General features: G+C 52.7%; 7 protein-coding genes across 7 annotated transcripts; 4 read left to right on the top strand and 3 right to left on the bottom strand.

Moving 5' to 3' along the window:
- Positions 1-286: 286 nt before the first annotated feature.
- PHYSODRAFT_438125 (hypothetical protein) lies at positions 287-721 on the top strand (the record flags this gene model as incomplete). The annotated part of the gene is made up of 1 exon (XM_009527833.1): positions 287-721. A coding segment is annotated over one exon (435 nt), but the record flags the coding sequence as incomplete, so codon positions are not given.
- Positions 722-9297: 8576 nt separating this feature from the next.
- On the bottom strand, positions 9298-11997 carry PHYSODRAFT_331090 (hypothetical protein; the record flags this gene model as incomplete). Its single annotated transcript, XM_009527832.1, has 7 exons — positions 9298-9348; positions 9422-9492; positions 9598-10294; positions 10521-10688; positions 10952-11170; positions 11233-11737; positions 11816-11997. The coding sequence occupies 7 exons, from the start codon at positions 11995-11997 to the stop codon at positions 9298-9300; spliced, it is 1893 nt and encodes a 630-aa protein (XP_009526127.1).
- Positions 11998-12542: 545 nt separating this feature from the next.
- Positions 12543-15169, top strand: PHYSODRAFT_331089 (hypothetical protein; the record flags this gene model as incomplete). Its single annotated transcript, XM_009527831.1, has 2 exons — positions 12543-13023; positions 14985-15169. 2 exons carry the CDS (start codon positions 12543-12545, stop codon positions 15167-15169), a joined length of 666 nt encoding a protein of 221 aa, XP_009526126.1.
- Positions 15170-17299: 2130 nt separating this feature from the next.
- On the top strand, positions 17300-17728 carry PHYSODRAFT_285870 (hypothetical protein; the record flags this gene model as incomplete). The annotated part of the gene is made up of 1 exon (XM_009527830.1): positions 17300-17728. One exon carries the CDS (start codon positions 17300-17302, stop codon positions 17726-17728), a length of 429 nt encoding a protein of 142 aa, XP_009526125.1.
- A 1830-nt stretch (positions 17729-19558) lies between these two features.
- On the bottom strand, positions 19559-19996 carry PHYSODRAFT_300254 (hypothetical protein; the record flags this gene model as incomplete). The annotated part of the gene is made up of 1 exon (XM_009527829.1): positions 19559-19996. One exon carries the CDS (start codon positions 19994-19996, stop codon positions 19559-19561), a length of 438 nt encoding a protein of 145 aa, XP_009526124.1.
- A 462-nt stretch (positions 19997-20458) lies between these two features.
- On the bottom strand, positions 20459-20818 carry PHYSODRAFT_457593 (hypothetical protein; the record flags this gene model as incomplete). Its single annotated transcript, XM_009527828.1, has 1 exon — positions 20459-20818. A coding segment is annotated over one exon (360 nt), but the record flags the coding sequence as incomplete, so codon positions are not given.
- A 786-nt stretch (positions 20819-21604) lies between these two features.
- Positions 21605-22711, top strand: PHYSODRAFT_300253 (hypothetical protein; the record flags this gene model as incomplete). Its single annotated transcript, XM_009527827.1, has 3 exons — positions 21605-21737; positions 21772-22555; positions 22654-22711. The coding sequence occupies 3 exons, from the start codon at positions 21605-21607 to the stop codon at positions 22709-22711; spliced, it is 975 nt and encodes a 324-aa protein (XP_009526122.1).
- Between the last annotated feature and the right edge of the window lie 85 nt (positions 22712-22796).

Below are 22796 nucleotides of genomic sequence, written 5' to 3'. Positions count from 1 at the left end.
CGCGAAGAATCGGCGTTCCAGCATCCAACTACTCCTCGCACTCCATCCGAATCGGAGGCGCCACGGCACTGGCCGCCGGGGGCGCAGACAAGCTATCCATCAAGTTCCTAGGTCGATGGCTCTCAGATTGCTACGAGGAATACCCACGACACGCAGCCACAACATCAAAGGGACTATCGCAACAAATGGCGCGGCCAACCAAGTCGTCGCGCGTGGCAAGCAAGTGATCTCTGGTCTTGGGGCCGCTCACCACACCCATCGACTTGACCACAGCAAATTCAATTGCTTTGTCCCACTGTTCTGTTGCGTGGTGGAAATCGACACTCTCGCTGGGCCGCATTCAAGGCTCGAGGCTCTTGACGACAAGATGCGACGCGAGTATTTCCCTCGTGGCGTTCAGCTGGGGTGGCTCATTGATTCCATGAACAAAATCATGTACGAGTACGAGCGTGATGCCCAAGGAAATGATGGACTCGTTCGACGCGTTGACGATAAAACTTGGAGAGACCTCGACGGGGGCACCGTTTTACCAGGATTCCAACTACAAGCAGCATTTCTGGATATGGGGTTGAGCTCCCAGGTGTCTGGCTCGTCATCGGAAGAGGAGGAAGAAGAGTGCCCCTATTCAAGTTGCAGGGATCGCTTCAGAATATCTGGCGCAATCGCTGCTCATATTGCGAGGCACCCACACGAGAAAGGCCTAGTGAAATATCTGGCACAGTAAGTCTGGTAAGCGATAAGAGCCGCTAGTTTACAAGCTGTAAGAACCGTTAACCGCGTGTTATGTGGTTTGCAATCATTAGCAGAAAGCATGAAGTGCAATGGAAAGGGTGGTCACTACAGGTGGTTTCTGACGTTTTGGGCTCAAAGATAAGTCGCCAACATTCGTCAATGTCGGGAGGTTAATACGGACATACAAGTATCCAAAAAGAAGCCCGTTATTTCTTTTCACTTCTCAATTTACGGTCATAAGTGCGACACGAATTGAGCGCCGGATTCTATCCTCCTACTCCCTCTCCTCGACGTTGAGATGCCTTCTCCAGCCAGCGCCCCAGGGGCTCCCTCAGGGGCTTCTATCCTACCGGTAGCTGCTGACGCTGGTGCAGCGGAGCAACCGTCGGTCACTCCAAGCGCGCTTTTAACGCGCACTGCGCCTGCCGCGTCTGCACAGAGCGACCCACCGTTCCCATGGACCCTGCCGTGTCATGTTCGGGTCATCGCCCGATGTCTCCGCCAGTCCAAGTCGAGGGGCCAACACTATCTCCACCGCCGCGCCAGCCATCGTACCGAGCGGTGGTGACTGGCCGCGCCGAGCCCAGCATCTCGCCGGCAGCACCTCAGGATCGAACGCGTGGCCTCCTCCCCAGTCGCGAAGCCCTAGCTGCTGTCCGTCGCTTGTACACCGAAGACTCCCCCGATCTGCAGAAATTATTGCTGCAGCTAAAGCTGCCCAACCCGAAGCCATTCCCGACACGCCGTGGGCCGGGCGAGGCACACCAAACAGAGACGACGACACCCGGGCCGTAATACTGTTGGTCCTTGGACTAGTAGCGGTGAAGGACAATGACGTCGTCCGCTCCGTGATCGATTCCGGCGACATTGCTCATGCTCATCGACAGCCTCCCAACTCCGTTGTTCTCTACTTGAAGACCCAGAAGACCAAGCAACTCCTGGCCGGTCAGCGGTGCCAGTATCCGGGGCGGACGCTTACGTTCGACTCGCTCAACCCTCTATCGGATGCTTTTACATTGATGTGCTGGGTGTCCAAAGCGACCAAGTGGCCTGCAGCTTGTTTCGCGGTTTTCTCGCTAGCGGCTGCCAGCCGCTGTATATCAACTTCACGTACCGCTCTCCGACCGGCTCCATATCGTCGGGAATTGTGCGCTACTATTTTAACTCTTCCTAGTGCCCTGAAGCGCTGATAGTGGATGGCCAGGTGTGCGACCAAGTGGTGCTCGGCGGACTTCTTCACTCTCCGAGAGCAGGTGGAGCGCCTGCTGTTCAATACTTTCTCAACCCATCGAAGCCATCCCCGCATGCACTGCGGTTTGGCCTTGATGGCGCCATTGTGAAACGCCTTTCAACGAAGCTGTCAGCGGCTGTAAGCGGGAGCAAGCGTGTTCGCCAAAGCTCAGTCGAGTCTTCCCCCGCCCCTGTATCGGTGGAACGTGACGACCGTACGGCGATGGAAGTGGACAGCTCGGGCGGCTCGGTGGTGGTACCAGTACCGCCGAGAGCTGAAGACCAGGAAGCCAATACACAGCCGGAGCCGGCGAGCCCTCCGTTCCGCCCCCCTCCACGCAAGCGCCTGGCGAAAAATATTCCGGCTCAGGAATGTGTCCAACCGCGAGCATTTTACTCCCCCAATTACTGGGCGGAGCTTGAGCACGTCTCCATGAGGGTTTCCAGAGGAGAGTGGGGCTCTAATTATCGCATGTTCTTCCCTTGGGCCAGTATGGGGGGCAGGAGCTCTGAAGCTTCCCCTCGCTTAAGTGAAGTTTCCGTGGACCGGCGTTGATTTGCTATCCGTCAACACCAATGGCATCAAGCACAACGGCCGGAAATTCATTGATCACATCGTCGCGATTCAAGAGACCAAGTTTCGCGACGCACATCATCAAGTTCAGATTTCACGTTTCTTCAACCTGTCGTCACAATGTATTTATTAGCGACCGCAATGGCATGAGCCCGGTGCCAATAGGGCCTCGCAGTGGCGACACTACTTCACCCCGATCTTCCTGGTGCGGACACCGCTTCGCTGCCACAATCGAAGGTCGTTACCTCTTAGTGCGGCAAGAAGTTCAAGGCCAGCCAGTGTATATCCACAATGTCTACGCTCCTGTCCGGCCAGCAGAGCAGTGTGGGTTTTTCGAGCGTTTACCTACGCAATTCGAGCCTGACGCTCATCATGTTGTGTTAGGGGACCTCAATGTTGCAATTGATCCTGTCCTTGATTCACGTGGGTCAACTCGCGTGTCAGACGCCTCGCGGGGAGAACTGGTTGGATGGTTAGTCGCTCTTCGAGTTACGGGTCCCTGGAGGTTACGGTTTCCTCACCGGCGATTGTTTTCGGGGCCGCTGCCTCGAGTCAATCGGCTGGACTACATTTTCATCTCGGATTCTTGGGTTGCTGTCTTGTTCGACTCGGTCAAGTATTACCAGGCTCCCCGCTCTGGCGACCATCTCGCTGTTCGTGTCTCGCTTGGAGAGTCACGTCAACGACCTGCCGCTGGCTACTGGAGATTACGACCCTCTACGTTGGACAATGACTCGGTGCGTAGCTCAATTATAAAAGATATCGAGCGCTTGGCTACAACTATCCACACAGCACCAAACCCAGCGCTGGTCTGGGAGGGGTGGAAGCGACGTATCCGATCTCAGTTGCAGCTCGCTCAGAACACTACACGGGCTCAAGACGCTGACCTCCTAGCTGACTGTCAGCGAAGTGTCGCTCACCTGGAACGTACACACAGTTCGAGTAATTCGGAAGCGTCTGCGGATGAGCTGGTCGCAGCAGTTGCTGCTGCAGAGGCTGTTCATGAAGCTCTCCACGAGCAACAACAGAATCGCGGCTTTGACTTTCACGCGCGTGCAATGGAAACTTCTACGTCAGCCTTTTTCGGCCTCCTGATTCTGTTCTGCGTTCGACGGCTATTCCGGCTGTGGTACTACCTAATGGAGCCGAGTCTAGGGACCAGGTAGACATTGGTGAAGTGTTCTTCTCCTTGATTCCATCGTGCGTCGTCTCGGCGCAGCACAAGCAGCAGCTTTAGATGAACCTATTACCGCAGACGAACTGGCGGCAACGATTAAACATCTCAGACGTGAGTCTGCCCCAGGTCTGGGCGGACTCGGGTCCGCCCTCTATATGCTTACCCCTGACGCTTTTTGGAAGGTTCTGGCAGTGGTTTTGCGAGCGAGCTGGAGCACGGACGCCTGCTTTCATCGCAACGAAAGTCGTGTGTTTCTTTGCTTTACAAAAAAGGTGATCGACGGGATCCGGTAAATTACCGACCAATATCGCTCATGCAAGTCGACGTCAAGATCCTTTCTAAGACGCTCGCATGTCGGCTTCAACGTTTCCTGCCAGCCTTGATTCACACGGAGCAAAAAGGGGGCGATCTCTGCATCATCATGTTCGTTATATTCAAGATTTACAGCGTCTGATACGCCGTCGCGGTGACCAGGGCTTTGCCCTCTGTCTCGACTTCGCCAAGGCCTACGATAGAGTGAACTGGGATTAGTTGTTTCGGGTGCTTGAGCGGGTGGGATGTGGAACAGGGTTTCGCCGCTGGATCCAGCTCCTGCATTCCGACGTTCAGGCAGTGCTCTCGGTGAATGGACCACTGCAGGAGATACTTTTCCCGACACGAGGGGTCAAACAGGGCGACCCTCTCTCATCGCTAGTATTTCTCTGTCCCACGAAAGTATGGTTAGGTTTTTTGTGTACCACATAACAAATGTCATTGGTCTTTTAATGCAGGAGCTCCGAAAATCAGTTTCTCCGCAGCGCGAAGAAGCGCTTCAGCGTTCGGGTTCCTCAAACAGCAAACAAAAAGCTAAAGCGAAGAAGAGAGGTGAAGCGAACGGGAGTGCAGGTGTTGCCTCACCGACAGCGATGCCAGATGAAGAATCAGCGCAGCCAAACGAGCTGCGCTTCGTGGAGGCTGGCGCAGCGGGGCTGCTTCAGTTTTCATTCTTCGATCTTCCTCCAGCCCCACAGATGTCCCCGCACGCCTCCCCCAAGCCCAGCCCCAAGCCCCACACGCCTGAAGAGCGTCGCCGCGTCCTCGACGCGCACAGCTCAGGTGGTGACTGGCGTGCTGTAGCCAGTCACAATGGCTTCCCCGGGACCACGGCGGAGCGCCTTGTGCGCACTGGACGCGTCGAAGACCTCCCGCGCGGGGGTGCGCGGGCCACCAAGGTCACGCCCGAGATCAAGGCGGCTTTGGAGCTGTGGCTGGACGAGTGCTGCACATACACGCTCAGCACGCTACGCACCATGGTCATGAGCGAGTTTAACGTGCTTCTCTCTGAGGCCACGATTTCGCGCCACCTCGTGGGCATGTTCTTTACGGTCAAGCAGGTCAAATGTGTGAGCTCATGAGTATATTTTAACGTTATGGTTCTAATCACACGTACTATTTTTATTGTACGACAGACTCGTTTCGAGCCCACCACGTGCAATGGTGAGGTGAACAAGGGGAAGAGGAAGGCTTTTGCCGAAGCTCTTGTCCGCCACAACGATGATGCCGACCTCGTTCTCTATTTCGACGAAACAAATTTCAGTTTGTACACGAAGCGCACGCGCGGACGTGCTAAGAGGGGAAGCGGGCTGTCGAGAAGCTGCCGCCTTCGAAAGGAGGTAACCTGCAGATCCAGTGTGCAGTGTCCTCTGCGTTTGGCGTGGTTGCGTACCGTACGCACCGTGGCAGCATCAAAGTGGACACGAACGCTGCGTTCGTGGAGGCACTGTACACTGAGATCAAGGAGGCAGATGTCTACAAGAACGAGTTCGCCGACAAGAAGATCGTTGTCGTCTTCGACAACGCCCCAGCGCATTCCCAGACGAACGCGCTGGTGCCTGCTCATGACGACCTCGTCCTACTGCGCCTCGGGCCTTACAGCCCGATGTGCAATCCAATTGAAAACTGCTTCAGCGCTCTCAAGGGGCACATCAAGCAGTACCTGGCGCTGATGCGCGACGAGATGAACCGCCCCCGAACGCAGCCTACAAGCTCCGGCCCACGCATCTCAAAGACCGAAGCTCGCATGCAGCTGCTCGAGCGTGCTGTGCATGTGAGCATACCGCGCATCACGCAGGCGATGGTGCAGAGGATGGAGCTTCACGCAGCGAAGTTTGTCGTCGCGGCGATTCGCATGAAGGACATGAAGTACGGCGAGTAGTGTTTTTGGTACAATGTACCACTTCACATTGAATGAAGGTTAGGCAGCTTTGTTTGTCAATTTCAGATTTCCGTTTCCTAATTTGGGCTTCTTGTGCACCCCAAACTAAAACATGCCACCTTTGCTTGTCTAATTAGCTCAGGTAGACCGAGAAAAGGTGTAGATGTGTTGGAGAAGCGGCTGCTGAAAACGCCCTTCGACAAACGAGATCCGTCGACGTTTCGAGCGCTCGTCCAAATGTACTCTGCAGCGCGCGATAGTGTGGGTATGGAGTGTGCGTCGAGCCCCAGAGCGTTGCGGGCGTTGGAATGGTACTTGGAGGCCGCTCTGGGGAGCGCTAAGCTTCTGCGAGGACTTGACGGGCTGGTTGGGCACCCAGTCTACTTCGACTTGGCACCTAGAGGGAGACGACGAACGAACAGTTTGATGAGCTCAAGTCAGCGGTAGAGGGCATTCCGGAACTGAGTGGCGTGGTATGTCTTGGCGGAAAAGGCAGACGAGTTCTGTACGGCGGCGCCAACAAACTGGAGGTGAAGAAAGTTCGTGAGATTGTCATGGAGGTGGCTAATGGTGTTGAAATCCAGTTTAATGACGACGAATCGAAGGCTTCCATAAGCACTGTGCAAGTTGGTGAATTTGATATTTCGGTGCGTGGGGCCTATTGCGACCCCGTGGCTGCATGAATTCGTACGATAACGATTCGCGTTTGTTGGGATTGATTGTATAATTGATTCTTGCGTGTATATGATGTAAAGAAATAACGGGGGGGGGGGGGGTTAACGATTAACCGTGTTGTTGGTTATCTGGACTTCTCAATATGCAGAATTGTACACTAGCTATCATACACAAATGTAAAATACTGGCGTCGTAGACTACAACGGTGGAGCCCGTAGGCGCCCCGAGGCGTTGGTATAGAGGGCAGACAACCGGAGATTGAATAACCGTGGGTGGGTTGCAATGAAGCGACCCAAGCAGGATGAAGTAGGGAACTGTCGGAGGCATCGGCGAAGTCTTGCTCGTGTTGGTTGGTCGGACGACCGCAAAAGAGCTCGAAAATGAGCGCCAAAGACAGAGTAAACTCGATAGATCGTCGTGGCTGGGTCAAGGGGAGGCCTATCCTCGAACTGGTGTTTATTCCGGGCTGTACAAATCACGTGAATGACGATGCAACGCGTGATCGTCCAGAGTAGTGACAGTTGCTCCGCGCTCGATACCTACCAGGTGCCCAGTGGGGCTCCTCCAGTGTTCAGATCATGGCCGAGGTGACAGAACCATCGACAAAGTTGGTTCAGTCCCGCATAACGACGGCCCAAAGCACTGCTGCGCGAGAACAGTCTAGGAAGAGATGATGTGCTGTCTCCACCTCGACACAGTTGGGATACCCACAAGCAAGATCACTGGAGCCGGGTATCCGTAAGAAATAGAAACGAGATCTTGTGGGGAGCAACATCCAGCTGAGGCGGAACTGCAGATCGGAGTAAACGGGAAGGGCAAGACTGCGAAGAAGTTTAGTCGCCGCAATTGTCGCGGCCAGCTTCGAAGCATTGGTACCGGAAACTTGGTGTGCGAGTGGGTGATCGCAGAAAGCAAATTGGGGGGACCCAATTAGCCGCCACACATCGGTCTTCTGTAGCCTTGGAAAGAGAATAACTTGCTGCAGACGACGAACTCCAACCAGAGGAAGTGATGGTGTTAGAATGCAGGGACCTTCATAAAGGCCACCAGATCTCGTAACATTGCCACTACTCAGATCCACGTAAAGGTTCATCAGGTGCCGAATACGATATAGTAATGATAGACTCGAGACCACCAGCATAAATCGTGACAGAAAAGCTGGAGCCTCAGGCCACCCAGCGTTCATGAAATCGTGCAGACAACGACATCCGGTCTCAGCAGCAAATTGCATGCGAAATTTCCGCGTCTCCCCCGCCTTGCCTAGAAGCGTGGCGGGAGCCTCCCCACCATGCAGAAGGGGGCGTGTTGAGTGCCAAATCTACGAACGCAGCAAAGATGCTTGAAAGTGAACAGGGTCAACGAGATCACCTCGTTGAAACCACGCAACTGTAGACCACGCTTTCCACGTACGTTTCCACCATGTAGAGAGGAGATCAACTCGGACCCACGCCGATCGAACATTATACGGACAGGTGACAAAGCCGAATGGATGCTCCGTGGAGCCGCCTGAAATGTCAGACCCCGTGCGGTGATAGCGGCTCGCCAGGGTTCATTGTCGGGCATTGTCACGTGTTGCTGTGGCAACCTTAGCCGCTGCACACGGAAAATAGTGGCGAGGTGAGGAATCTGAAGCCCTCCGTTACGAAAAGAGTGGTAGCAAATCGAAGGCTTGGCCAGCTTCACAAAATGACGGGATGGATCCCCTCGCCTGGTCAATAAGTACTCCTCTGGCAGCGATTGGAGACGCTTAACCGTAGCATCGGGTAGCGAAAAGTGCAGGGTGAAATGCCAGAGAGAACCATAGCTTGAAGAATTAGCAGTCTGCCACGATGCGTACGCTCTCGTGGGCCCCACCGGGCCAGTCTCGTACCAACCCGGGCTTCGAGCGAGGCACAGACAACCTCATCGGTCACATGGTGGCCAATAGGAATGCCTAGGTACTTGACAGACTCGGATGTAGCAACACCGACTAGAGACGTAGGAGCCGACACTCGAGCTCCATGGAAAGCCAAAAGCTGCGACTTGTCAAGATTCAAACGGGCACCTGACCCAGCACAATATTGCTGCACAATTTCCGCTTGGAGAGATAATCCAGCTAGTGAACACGATAGGAGCGTTGAGTCATCAGCGAAGTAAAGCCCAGTGGCAACAAAGTCAGTTGAGACAGATATGCCGTGCTCAGGAACATACCGGATGAGATTTCCAAGGGGTTCAATCGACAAAAGAAATACTTCTCTGTCCCACGAAAGTATGATGATTTCGAAATTGTGCTCTATCTTCGCTTCTACTTAAGCTTTTTGGCCATGTGAGACCTTATCATGAAGCTTAAAGGCAGGCGCTAACGCCTGATTTTTGCTGCCCATTATCTGTGAGAACTGAAGGAGGCACAACGCCTTTTCTGCCAGCAATTTTAGTCCTTCGTAGTTTTTTTCGTAATTCTATCAAAAATTAGCGATAATTCATCGCAATTTCAGGATGAGTTGCTATTGCCAATGTTAGCTTGGTGAACCAATTACAGCTTGTGGAAAGGTCAGGTAAGCGAGATATCTCGCTTCAAAATCAACGAGGTTTTTCTAATCAAGTGTGCTATCATTGGACAAAAACCAATTTTTGCCCTAACCAACGTCAAAAGGGCCATGCTCCTCATAGATCCTCGAACCGTCTTCCTTTGCAGAATACTGGACACAATTTTGCCCCTCCACTGCTGATCCGTAGTTACATCACATACACGCTTCCCGTTGCTATCGCGAAGAGATAGATCGGCCCCTACCGAAACGACCAGATCGTACACATCCCGATGGCCATGTTTGACAGCCAAATGTGCAAGTGTTTCGCCAACGTAAAAGGTTGGCGTGTCCAGGTCCAGCATGTTGTCTGCACCCACAATCGTGCACACAATGTCATCGTGACCTGCAATTGCGGCACTGTGTACAGCCATTGTATTCGAGAGAACCACCCCGTCGCACTTCACGTTCCGCTGTCTAGACTTCTTCCGACAATGTAGTGGCTGACTACCTAGCGCCCCCATTTGAATCATCCACTCGACGAGGTGCAAATCGTGACTAGGGCCGGCTGCGGCTTGGTGGAACAGTGCACAGAGATCGTCGTCGGGATATTCAACCGCATTGACGTCAATTTCGTCCGATTCTTTACGGAGGGACACCATGGCCAGCAGGTCAGGATCTTTCTTGATTTCGTCTTTCAGGTGCTCCAACTTTCTTTCACGGAGTGGACCATTGCTTGTTTGCAGCAAGTTCATCAGCTCGTGAAACACCTCCTCATGGTTTTCCGCCTCCGTATACCCCTTCAAAGACGCCGACCCATACTCTTGTCGGACAAAGTCCGCCTGGATGGGGTAAGTCAAGTATTTATCCTCGCAGAAGCCTGATGACGACGCAAATTTGGCTTTGACTATGGCTGAAATCTGTCTGCATCCTTCATGGAGACGCTCGCTTCCCATATTCTCGTTTCGAGCTTCCGCCGGAATCATACTGGGGTCCATGGTACTACCATTTTGCTGCGAGGAATCCAACTGTGCCAAGACAGGCATCAAATTCTCCAACGCGCGATCGAGGCGATCATTCCGAGACTCCCCAGGGACCGCCTCAGGAAGTAGATCGAGGCACCCTTCGCTCAACACGTCGAACATTTCACAGAGTACATCAGCAAGGTCGTCGTTGAGCGTCACCATGTCCCGAGAGAGAACGGGCGTCTCAAATACAAATATCGGCAGCTTTCTCCAGCAGATCCTTCGGTGATGCGCCTTTCAGAACAGTAGCGTCATGATGATGAAGCAAGCGATATATCTGGGACAAATCCTCCATGTTAGGTTTCTTCCGGTCTCGATACGATTCACTTCCAGCTGAAAGTGTACCTTGGTATACTCCACGGACTCCAGTCGTACTAAACCCCGTACTAATCAGATAAGTGCCACGCACCGCCGTAGCTTGAGAAGGAGTGAATATCATGTGCTCGTAAATCCTCAATTCGTCGTCGAAAAACGTGATATGATCGAGATATCCTTCGTTCACAAGCGCATTGTACACGTGGCCAAACGCACGAAAGGCCGTCGTCGACACCACCAGGTCGTGCGCGATGCGCAAAAACTGGAAGTCGTTATCCAGTTCGAAGAACCCAGCCACTAGAGGTTTTAAGCGCGCAACCTGCTGACCTCGACTGGATGCCGCTAAAACTTGTAAAAATTTCCATAATCGCCTCCGGTCGTCTTTGAAGCCAAGCCTCCATAATCCCCTTTATTCGCGTTGAGTGCTTAAACGTAAGGCTCACATTGCGGCCGAGATCAGCATTTCCTTGCAGCGGCACGACTGACTTCATCCAAAAAACGCAAGCAAGCCATGACAGCCTCGACTGAAGCCTTGCGTGACTTGAAATAGTCCTCCGTGAGCTTCATAAATGAGCTCACCAATCCAAACTGATCAAATCCAGATCCAGTGTGGTTCACCCTATCCACATACGCGTTGTACAACATCGGCAACTGCTGCGCGATCAGGATGACCAGTCTAGAGCTGGGGTCTGGTAGCACGTACTCAAGAGTCCGGTCTTCTCCATAACTTTCCCCCAAAGAGCCCTGTAGAAACAGTCTGCCTCCTTCGGGAAAAGGCCCGCAAAAGTCTTCAACGTACACAAAACGTTCTCGAAGTCAATCAGCAGCATGCCTGGAACATGCGTGAAAGGCGTCCCCTCCTCAAACTTCTGCCGCGCAGCAGTGACAGCATTGGAAACACGCTTCTGAACCCTCTCGAGGATTTGCTCCCTGAGTAGAGTGAATACATCTTCCGCCGTCTTGAGTGCTGGGTATTTCAGCTGCAACTGCGCCGTCATTGAGCTAACCGTGTTCATGGCCACTTTCGCCACTGTGGCCTCCACCAGCGTGTGTTGCTGCTTCTTCACTTGGTCGTAGACGTCAAACACCCCCTCCACCAGCTCCTCCAGCTCCAAGAAGTAGCACACCAGCTCCAGCTTCAGATCTTCAGCGAACGCCTCCTCGAACAGCCTCTTCCTGTCCGCCTTGGCTCTCTTGGGGACCCCAGAGGCCCCAAAGCCCGTGTCCTCGTCAGGGAAGTAGTCCTCGTCCACCTGTAGAATGTCGTAGTAGCTCTCGAACGGCTCTACCGGGGCCTGGCACCTCCATCCCCTTCAGAGTGTCGAGCCAGCTCCTCAGAAGCTCGAGGAAGTGCATTGACACGCAGCGAGGGCCTTGTGAAGCTCCTACAGTAGTTTGGACGTGAGACTCGACGGATCCGCCGCAATGTCCTTCACGATGACGCTGAGCGTCTCCAGCTGCACGCGCTTGCCTGTGTGACGTCCGTGGTCACGCGCGCGTAGCAGCCAGTCCAGGAAGAAGGCGGTGGCGCGCTTGTAGCGCGAGTACTTGGACGCAGGGAACGACGACATGCGCGCTAGACTTGCTTTTCATCAAGAGTGATTCATGCTCTTTCGTAAGACGATATTTAGCCCCAGAGAGCCTACCGTAAGACAAAGCGTCTTGCGTTTTGCAATCAACGCATTTTGGCTACATCTTGGTTTTAGTATACCAGTGGCTGCATTGTATTTTGTCCGTCAAAACGTAAGACAGTTTGTCGGACAACAATTTGCACCATGCGATTGGCCAAAACTTTCTGCACGAAAGAGGGTAGTGTCGTTGCGTGCGTTCCATGTAGGAACCCTAGACAACCGCTTTGCCGTTTTTGAATTGCTCGTGCGACCTACAGTCGAGCCGACGAAATGGAGGAGGAAGGGATCAGATAAGGAATCGGTATCAGGAGCCGAGATGGTGCAACCGACTGTGATTCTCATGTTGAAGTGATGTTTCAAAAACGAGGAAAAAATACTTAGAAAAAATAGAAAGTGAGTGTGCCGTACTTTTGACAAGCTGGAAAACTGCCTCGATGGCGCAATAGGTGTGGTTCGTGCTTCCCGATGGGCGGACAGAGTTCGTCATGTTGGATGGGGCTAGCGTCGTGAATGGCTTTCTAGAGAAGATCCTTCGCAAGTGCTCGCAAGAGTTGCGTGGGGTCAATCGAAGTCAGGTGAATATCTACGACCCTCGCGTACCGGAGGAAGACAAGAAACCTCTACGGCTGGCAACTCCACTGGATGGCCTTGGAGTAAAACTGGAGGAAGCTCTAATTGTGCAAGTGGAGCTGAACGCGCCGATCTTTGTTAACCAGATTTACCTGCACGGCCTGAGCACGGACTCGCCCCACCTCGAGCGCGAAGAACTTATGGAAAGAGTGTACACGAGTTTGTGGGCGGATAACAACCGATTCGTCCTCTTATCAGCGCCTCCAGCCCCGGGAAAGTCCTCGCTGTTGATCCTGTTTGCTCATCGGTACACCCACTTGAACTGCATGTATGTCATCGTGGCTGCCGGACAACGTCCGCTTTATCATCTCTGCTGGGACCACGCGAAGATCTGGAGTCGAGAGCCCCGAGGAGTTTCGAACTCTCGTGACGTTTGGAAGACGTGATTTCTTGCTTAGTGACGAAGAAACGAGAGAGTTTTTGGATTTCCCAGGCATGGGTTTGCCCGATCGATTCAAGAAAGAACAATTTGTCGATTTTCTGGTTCGTGAGGCCTGTTGGGCTTGGTAGCGCGCTGCGGATATCGATCAACGCAGCCAAAGTGGAAATCGATGACTATTCACCGTCAGCATCTCGATTGATGAGGCACTTGTTGTCACACAACTGCCGTACGAGAGCGCCAAGGTGCTTCGGCCGAGACCACGACACGCCGATCAGTTCGAAGGCTCGACAATTTCTGATCAAATGTTTCCTCAAGGCTCCACACCCTGTGCAACTACCATCCAAAATGGCAACGAAACTTACTACGAGTGACATTAAGTGCCTCACGGCATTTCAGAACGCTGGAATCCTCGTCGAGGATGACGCTAAACTGATGGGATTCTCGTCTCCGTTCGCAGCAAGATACCTCACTGCCCTTAGGGCATGCCTTCTGCTCTTTTTGCAAAGAAAAAAGATGGGATTCGACGTCAAACACCACCCTTGTTACAGTATCTGCCTGCACTACCCACACCTTTTAGGGAGTTTTTGCGTGAAGCCCCACTGACTTCGTTTTGGCATCGTACCATGACTTGTACATCCCGACATAGAATTTGTCTTTCCCCATCATCTTCGTCCTGATACTGATCGGAGTCTCCCCCATCTTGTACAAGAACCTCATGACGCTCTCCAAGATGGCATCATCAGCAGAACTCACTGAGTTGCATGGTTATCTATGTGTCTCAATGCAGGTTAGGGTTACCAGCGGGAGGAGGGGGGGGGTGAAAGCGATTTCCAGGGTTTCACAAATTCGCCCCTACCGAACCTGGGGCCCCCTTAACTATTGGCAAGCCTGGGCTCATCGTAGAGCCAGCCTTGCCCTTTAGCTTTCTAACGAGCCCAACTTCACTTAATGATATTTCGTGCGGCCTTCAGGCCGTTCCGTTTACTAGAGCACTCGTGGAACTTTGGAGATTTGGCGTGGGTGACCTCCGTCCCCGCCCAGCTGCCAGACTGGGCCAAAGTATGGCCATGATAAAAACACGATTTGCATTGGGGTGTTTTTTTGCGGTATCAGCAGCAAGAGCCGGATTGGATATGATCATCAGAAAACGTTAAAAACACACGTTCAGATCTGATCAACACAGTAAGAGGAATTTCCATAAATCAGTGATGTTCACTGAGAATTGACGAAATGATTGTGACAGTTTGCCTGGATTCACTGACGCAGGTATAGTAGTACAGTATAGTACTGACACGTCCATACAATTTTTAAGTCAAATTTGGAGCTATAGTAATACCACAAATAGTACGCGTAGGTAGCGTGTTACCTACAAAAATACTATATAAAATTGTAGTGCTTGGTGGTTATACTTTTTGCACTATACAACTTGTCTGTTATTCTGCAATAATCTTTATTCGTTGGTCGTCTTGACGGCTCAACAAAATACAAGGGTCTAAGCTTCTCCACTATTGTTTTGCATCTGCCCTTCCGCCGACATAACCCAGCTTTTTCGCGATAGAACAAAGTGTATAAGCTCAACGGACCCAGGAGATGGTGCATTCCCTAAAATAAAATTGTCATTTGGTTTCCATGCATCCATAATAGCTTTAGATAAAATAGGTTATCTTCAATAGACCAAGGTTATGTGAAGCCAAGTACCCAGTCCTATTAAAGTGCCAAGGTAGCAATAGGATAGCCTTGCGGAATACCAACCGCTCCAACCTCCTCTACAGGTCCTTCGTCCACGGATCCTGCAAACTCAGGAATGAGCCGCGTTCGAGTTGAGCGAGATTGGGCTTTTCGAGTTGAGTAAGAGATTCTGATGTGAGATCTTCACCTTCATCAATTCCCTTGGCCTGGGTGTACGGCCCCGGAGTCTACGGTCCCGGCGTCTACGGCCCTGGTGTCTACGGCCCCGGTGTGGGCGTGGGCGTGGGCGGTTATGGCGCGCCTGCTGCCCCCGCGGCTTACAACAGCTACCCGAGCACGAACGGCGGCGGTGCCACAGCAAGTGCGTCAGCGACTGCGAACGCCAACCGCAAGCTCCGCTCGCAGGAATGAGTGGGGAGGCTTCGTACATCTACCCAACCCAACCCAACCCAACCCAACCCAACTCACCGAAGCTTGTATTTCCGTGAGCGGTATCAATGTTATCGAGTTTTAGTCTCTGTCTGCGTAGCAACGAAAGAAATACAAGTCTAGCTTCCTCGTAACCTTACTCCCGTCTAGCTTCCTCATAACCTCACTCTTGTTGTATCTGAAAACGCTCCAGCTACGAAGTGCTACAGGCAGTCTCTCGGCCCGACATGAAGTCGGTACATGTCGATTTTGCCGACCCAGCAGACTTTGCACGACACACAATAAAAAAGAAGCAAAGGAGTCACCTCTGTAAGATGCACGCTTGTGATTCGGTTTTGAAGTATAGTATTCATACATAGTCGTCGTCAAGTTAGTACCTAGTACGTCAAGTAAGTACCTAGTAGTTGATTTCCCGGCCCGATCTAGACGAGCGCGCACTTACCACACGCTGATCGGTGGCATGGACGGCTTCAGTCCACATCGAAGCAAAGTGTTCGGAAACGTGTAGGCTTTTTGGAAGTCGCAACGCAGGATGGTCGGTCTTCAGCGCGGAAACAAAAACATATCTTGTTGACTGACGCAGTCCACGGTGATAGTTGAGCGGCCACTTGGCATGAGCTCAACGAGATGGAGATGTAGTGACCGAAGGTGAACAAACAAAATACCGTTTGCGGTTTATTCGTAGTGTACCATACTCAAACGCATCGACAATTACCTAATGACACCAAACGCAGGCCGTCCTTGCCAAACCGACCAGAACACGGAGCGACTCCTGATGGACCTACTCTTTCCTTACTCCGAGCGGAGCTTGCGGTACGCCTTCTGAGACGTTGCGCCGGCGCCACCAGTTGCGGTGTTCGGTCCGTTGCTGGGGCCACCGCTTTGTCCCAAGCATCGGATTTGGGCTGCGCTAGCAGCTTTACTGCTATCCCAGAATAAATGTAGTTTGGAAATAGAGACATCTTACCAAAAAAATGCAGTTCGTGTAAACATCTCGTTGAGGATGATATTATACCGTGTTGCAGCAACTTGCGTATGCTCATAACAGCAAATACTGTTCGTACTGGTGCACGCATTTATTTCATATTGCGCAAAAAATACGATGCCCAGGCAATTATTTCAGATAGAATACCAGTGGTTATTTGGGCTTTCTTAGCCCTGATCGTTAGCAAATAGCTTCGCGAACTACTTGGAAAAAGAGCTACGAAACAGCGGGTTACAGTTATGCAATTGTAAATATTGCGATATGGTAGTATATTGACGACTCATAGAGTAACGGATGTCCACCTGCAAACATTGTGTGCGCCGCAAGGCTTTCGGTTCATATTAGTTTAGTATGTTGGCTCCCAACGGTACTTAGTTCTCGCAAGTCTCTTACCGCGGCAACTCTGCTCAGTTGTGAAGGGGGGAATCATATCAACGCATACTTAATTACTTAGGTAGACTACAGCCTTCGCCGTGGTGTCTTTCTCTTTCACATCGACTCGCGGCTTACGCAACGAGATATTGCAACACAGATCTGAACGTGTGTTTTTAACGTTTTCTCGTGTCACCACTGGGCGGCAGTCGCGCCGTGTCAGCCCTACAATGCCCGATCCCAAAACCGATCCAAGCAAAACATGATCATATCCAATCCGGCTCTTGCTGCTGATACCGCAAAAAAACACCCCAATGCAAATCGTGTTTTTATCATGGCCATACTTTGGCCCAGTCTGGCAGCTGGGCGGGGACGGAGGTCACCCACGCCAAATCTCCAAAGTTCCACGAGTGCTCTAGTAAACGGAACGGCCTGAAGGCCGCACGAAATATCATTAAGTGAAGTTGGGCTCGTTAGAAAGCTAAAGGGCAAGGCTGGCTCTACGATGAGCCCAGGCTTGCCAATAGTTAAGGGGGCCCCAGGTTCGGTAGGGGCGAATTTGTGAAACCCTGGAAATCGCTTTCACCCCCCCCCTCCTCCCGCTGGTAACCCTAACCTGCATTGAGACACATAGACAACCATGCAACTCAGTGAGTTCTGCTCATCCAGTCCGAGGTAACCGCGCAGAACACGTTGGTTTGCATCACTTTCCAATTTCCTTTCTTCCGCCAAAGCATCTCCGACGAGCTACTGCCATGCGTCTGCTGCTCTGGATCTTCCTCGCGACGCTGATCACGCTGCTATCGAGCGTCGGGGCAGACTCGACCCGGGTAACCAACTCCGCTACGACCGATTCCGAGCCGGCTTTCGCGCTGAGTGCTACCTACAACGCCAACAAGAAGAAAAATCTGCGGCTCGACGAGAAGGAGGGCGATGCCGACGTTGACGACTACGGCGATGGAGAGAGAGGTGTCTCTACATCAACCCTCAAGAATCACCTTGGCAAGCTCAAAACCATCTTAACCACGAAGCTGTATGATGGCATCGGGGCGGGACTCATGAGGATCATGTACAGGCTCGGGGAAACTCCGAGCACTATCCAGGCGAAGTTGGGGGAAAACAGTGTATTGACCGGGATGTACAAGACATGGTATGCAGCAAAAACTGCAAAAAAAACTTCCTAAAACCGAGTGTGGGTAGTGCAGGCAGATACTGTAACAAGGGCGGTGTTTGCCGTCGAATCCCATCTTTTTTCTTTGCAAAAAGAGCAGAAGGCATGCCCTAAGGGCAGGTAAAAACGTCCAACGTTTCCAACGTTGGTGTGTGTTTTCCGTTTTTACTCTAACGTTTTTTACCGTCTTTACTGTTAGGTACTTGGCGTAATTACTTGCAAAAGATGTGACTTGGTTTCGCTATTGCGACCCCGATCTTCGACCATCTCCAGCGGTGCCCTATTCGGAGGATTGCTGTAATTTGGCCTCGCGCTACAGGTACAGATCCCGCCGACCGAGGTGGCCGCGCTCGTGGAGCTCTACCACAACCCGGAGCAGTGGGTCGGCGTCGAAGTGGCCATGGCCACGTCGTGGCGCTCGAGCTGCCGGCCAACGAGTTGAGGGGGTGTCTGCCCGCTGCCAGCCTCGCGCGCCTGCCGCAACTCCGCGTGCTCGACCTGTCCAAGCACCAGCTGCGCGGCGAGATCCCGGCCGAGCTGGGGACGCTCGCCGACCTCAAGCGCCTTGACTTGAGCTGCAACGACCTCTCGGGCGCCATCCCGCGCCAGATCGGCGACTGCGAGCAGCTGCAGGAGCTCAATGTGTACCAGAACTCGCTGTCCGGGACGACCCCCAAGAAACTGGTCAAGCCCCAGAGTCTGCGGACGCTGCTGTTGCAGCACAACCTCTGCGGGGCGCTGCTGCCCGACGCGCTGTGTCAACTCACGCAGCTCACGAAGCTCAGCGTGTGCGGCAACTGCCTCACGGGCAAAATCCCGACGGATATTGGCCGCATGCAGGTGATCGTGTTCCTGTCGCTAAGGAAGAACGAGCTAACGGGCATCATCCCGCCGTCGCTCGGCTGCTGCAAGGTGCTCGAGTTCCTTAACCTGTCGAGCAACCAGCTCAGCGGCCCCATCGCAGAGACGCTGGGCGAGCTTGAAGACCTCGAGGATCTCTAACTCTTCGACAACGCGCTGGAGGGCTGAGTGGCCGATAGCATTGCTAGCCTCAAGTTTCTTAAGGAGTCGGACTTCCGAGACAACCGACTCCGTGGAGAGCTGTGCAACTTCCTGGACGGCTGCTACAGCCTTGAATCGGTCATGACCAAGAACCACGAGCTGTGTGGCATCCCCAAGTGCTACACCTTCTACTACGCTAATCTCCGGTGCCGTCCGTGCTATTAGGCCGTGCGTGACGTCGAGTACTGCGGCCACAGCGGCGTTTAAGCTGCCTCACGGTCGCGGTATACCAGGCAACACAGGGTCGTTAACTACCAGTACGACTCATACGACCCCAATGTGTACTTGACATCAAGTGGGAGACCAGCTCACCAGGCGTACGGCAGGTTATTTGAAGTGCTGATTCAGCGCGAGCGGACGCACAAGTAGCAGCGCTACTTGGTCCAGTGTGTGGGTCGCCAGCACGTGAGCTGTGGTTGGTGTATTGACCGTGACATCACCTACACCTTCCGACATACCGCTATGCCTGCCCTTCAGAGGTACTTGGAGTTGCTGCACGGAGCAGCGAATCTGCCATGGCCCAAACCCGCACGACACCCTACGGATTGGTGCTCGCTACGAACAGCAAGGGCAGCCGGGGTTGCTGATCCAGTTCGCGACTATCAACTTGCTGAGCGCGTACAAGAGCCACTTCTACCAGCTCACAACTATCAAGATGAGCGCGTAAAGAGGCGAGAACAGCCCACAGCTCGAGAACGCCGTGAAGGACGCGTGCTGCCGTCGCATGTCGATTGTGTGCTGGGAGCGGCAGACTTCAAGCCGAACAGGTGTTGACGAGTACCTACGCGTATCTATCTAACTTATCTGCTTCGCAGCTGAGCTCGCGATTGCTTGGCGTTGGCCCCTTACTTTCTCTCATCATGTGCATCAACACCAACAACACGAAGGCACGCTTTTCATTTCGCGTAACTTCCTTGAACGATTTCGTGCCGTACTCGTGACTGACGAAATTCGGCCGTGGTAGGAAAGTGAAGTATGTTTGCTCCACAGTTGGAGTGCCAAACCTGCGTTTCATCACCTTTGCCACCTTCTTGCACCTAGTCACAACCACGTCCTTCGTCACCGTAGTACCCAGCCCACCAGAGAGCGCACTCATGTCGATTGATCCATCATGCTGTACAGCATCGAGAAGCGGCATCACGAGCGCCATTACTGACACCACCACAGCAGCATTTTGCCGGTGCTGACGCGAGTCATCGAAATCCAGATACACTGCCATCTTGGCGCACTACTGGCGTCGATTCAAAACAGCACAGAGCTCGTCAAACATACCCGTGAGATCATTGAAAAGTCGTAGCACATCTCGCGATAGCACACGCGTCTGGAAAAGCTCCTTGGAGCAAGTCTGCGTGCGCGGCATTATACAGGACCTCCATCCATGGCACACCACTCAAAACGGACTTGTCCTTCAGCATCAGCAGCCGGAAGATGTTTGACACATCGCTCAAGTGGAATTGTTTCCCTTGTTTTAGTGCTACTTTCCCAACTGGCGGAGTTTCCCCACGATAAATCGCACTCAGCGTAGAAGGTCGAATGTTGCGGCTGTACAGGAAGGACCGGTGGTAAGCACCGTGGGTCGCATGTCGTGACGGAGTGAAAACACTTGCAGCACATCGTCCAAAACAGGAATACGCTCCAGATATCCCTCCTTCACAAGTGCGTTGTACAGATGGCCGAGCGCGCAAAATGTCGACGACGACAGGATAACTTCATTGGCCACGTACAGATACTTCAAGTCGTATTCGAGCATCGAAAGCCCCACGTATATCGGGTTCGCGCTTGCCAAATGCTTGAGTTGTCTGAATTGTTTTATCTCCCCGGAGCAGCGCTCCAGCATTTCCTTGGCTTTTGTAGAGAGCCTCGTTCGTTTCTCCAAGTTGGTGTCGATACGTTGTGCAAGCTCCACAGAATGCTTGAACGTAAGGCTCACGTTTCGACCGAGCCCTCCGTCCCCCTGGAGAGCAGCGACCGATTTAATCCAGCAAATGCACGTGAAAACTACGGGGACTGTCACGACGCGCGTGGTGAAATACGGCTCCATCATCATTAAGAACACATCCATAGGGCCGGAAGGTTTCACGCCTGCGGTCTTCAAAGCCACCATTGAATTGTGCAGCAGCACCAGTTGCTGGATCAGGAACGAGTTGATGGCACACTGACAGGCCGCGAGGGCCTTGGGCAGCTCTTGCAGCAGCTTTGGCGTGAGAACCGACGGATCTGCCGCGATCTCCTCCACGATGGCGCAGTAAGTCTGCAGCTGCACGCGGCTGTGATGTCCGCGGCCACGTGCACGCAGCAGCCAGTCCAGGAAGAAGTTGGTGGCGTCCTTGTAGGCGTGGGTGTACGCGCTCGGAGGGGCCGCCATCTTTGTCTATCGAGGGAGGCGGGGGCCTTGCGAGGGAATTTCGCCACTGAGTTGAACCAGATGCATCATTTGCCGACATATATTGCCATAAATGCTGACAGCATACTGCTCACTATTTAACCCCAATGCTAAAACTTATCAATCATTAGCATCACGATAATGTCCGCCAACGATTTTCGTTACGTACTAGCCGAGTGCCGCCGCTACGCGGAGTTGTTGTAGATGTATCTATTGCTGTAGCTGCACTTTTCCAGGCGAATTCACAATTCGAATGCTCACTGTATTTGAAATATATTATTTGACAATAATAATTCCGTATATAATACCATTATTCTTATTATTGGTATTTGTTAAGAAACAAATTAAAATGGATTGAATATAAAATCAAAAATATTTTTCGAGGCGATAATCAAATTGTATCCAATTATCAGTAATATTGTTCAAACGTTGTGGCGGATCGCGATGGCGACCGCTCTCTTCGAGATGGAGCAGCGCTGGAGCTTCATACTGCCGTGGTGTAAGGTGCTGCACAAGAAGATCAAGCTCAAGCCGTTGGAGCGCGACTGGGATGTGTGGGCAAAAGTACCGGCTGGAGGTGAGTCTTCCGATGCGCTGCCAGTTCACGGAAGATTCCGACGGGGAGGAATTCGAGCTGGACATGGAGTGGTCGGGCGAGGACTACTTCCAGGATAAATTCTGCCAGGTCCGCGAGGCTCTGGCACTCTTGGCAGCAGTGGCTCACGTGGACCAACTGGCCTGGAAGTACCTGCTGAAGGAGCACTGCGGCGTGCGCTTGGGGAAGGAGGGGAGTGCGAAACTACATGTAGAACGGGATCTTCCAGCTGAGTATTATCTGGTATTGGATCACGAGCAAGACGAACGCACGGCATACGAAGAAGACCATCTTGGTCTGAATCTGGTCCAATTCTGTGGCACCGACCACCACGAGATGCCTGTAGATGGGTATCTCGAGACGCTCGCACAAATCGCAGCTTTTGATACCAAGCTAAAGTCTTACAACCCTGGCGTGGAGATTCGAATCCCGGTGCAATGTGTTTATGACGGAGGACCGCACTATCTCAAAAACATTTTGAGAGCAGAGAAGACGATTCATGACATGTGGAAGAGTGTGGAACCGCGAGAGGTGCGGTCGGAACAGCTCAGATGCATGTTCGTGCTCAAGCCTTTGGTTGCTGACTTGGAAGACGTGATGACTTGGCCGGCGATGGTGACGAAAATGGGCAAAATGATGACGCGAAACCTCTGTTTCTCCGAAGTGTCTCTCTGTGCTGAAAGGCATTTACGAGACTTTGGGAGTGAACTTGAGTCGCGGAAGGTGTTTGGTCAACTCATGGCGCATCTCTTTGGCAGCACTCGACGTTCTCGAGAAGTCACGTACCCTGATCGGTTCGGGTGCGATTCCGATCAACACCAACTGGATTTGTTGTCTCTGGATTGCGATCCAACGCTGCTCCCTGTGGACTTACACGCAATGGGGTCGGCGATGGTAGTCAACCAGACAACGAGCAATTTAGTGATGCAGCTGATGTTCCCGCTCGAGCCGTATGATGAGATGACATTTGATCACGAAATAACTACTCACGAATGGCGGCAATGGATTGCTTACGCCTTCTTCTCCAAGAGGGCTCGTGAA

This window comes from Phytophthora sojae (assembly GCF_000149755.1).
Source record: "Phytophthora sojae unplaced genomic scaffold PHYSOscaffold_4, whole genome shotgun sequence".
NCBI lineage: Eukaryota > Oomycota > Peronosporomycetes > Peronosporales > Peronosporaceae > Phytophthora > Phytophthora sojae.
The sequence above is the reverse complement of the archived record's forward strand: the minus strand, read 5'-3'. Positions and strand labels throughout refer to the sequence as shown.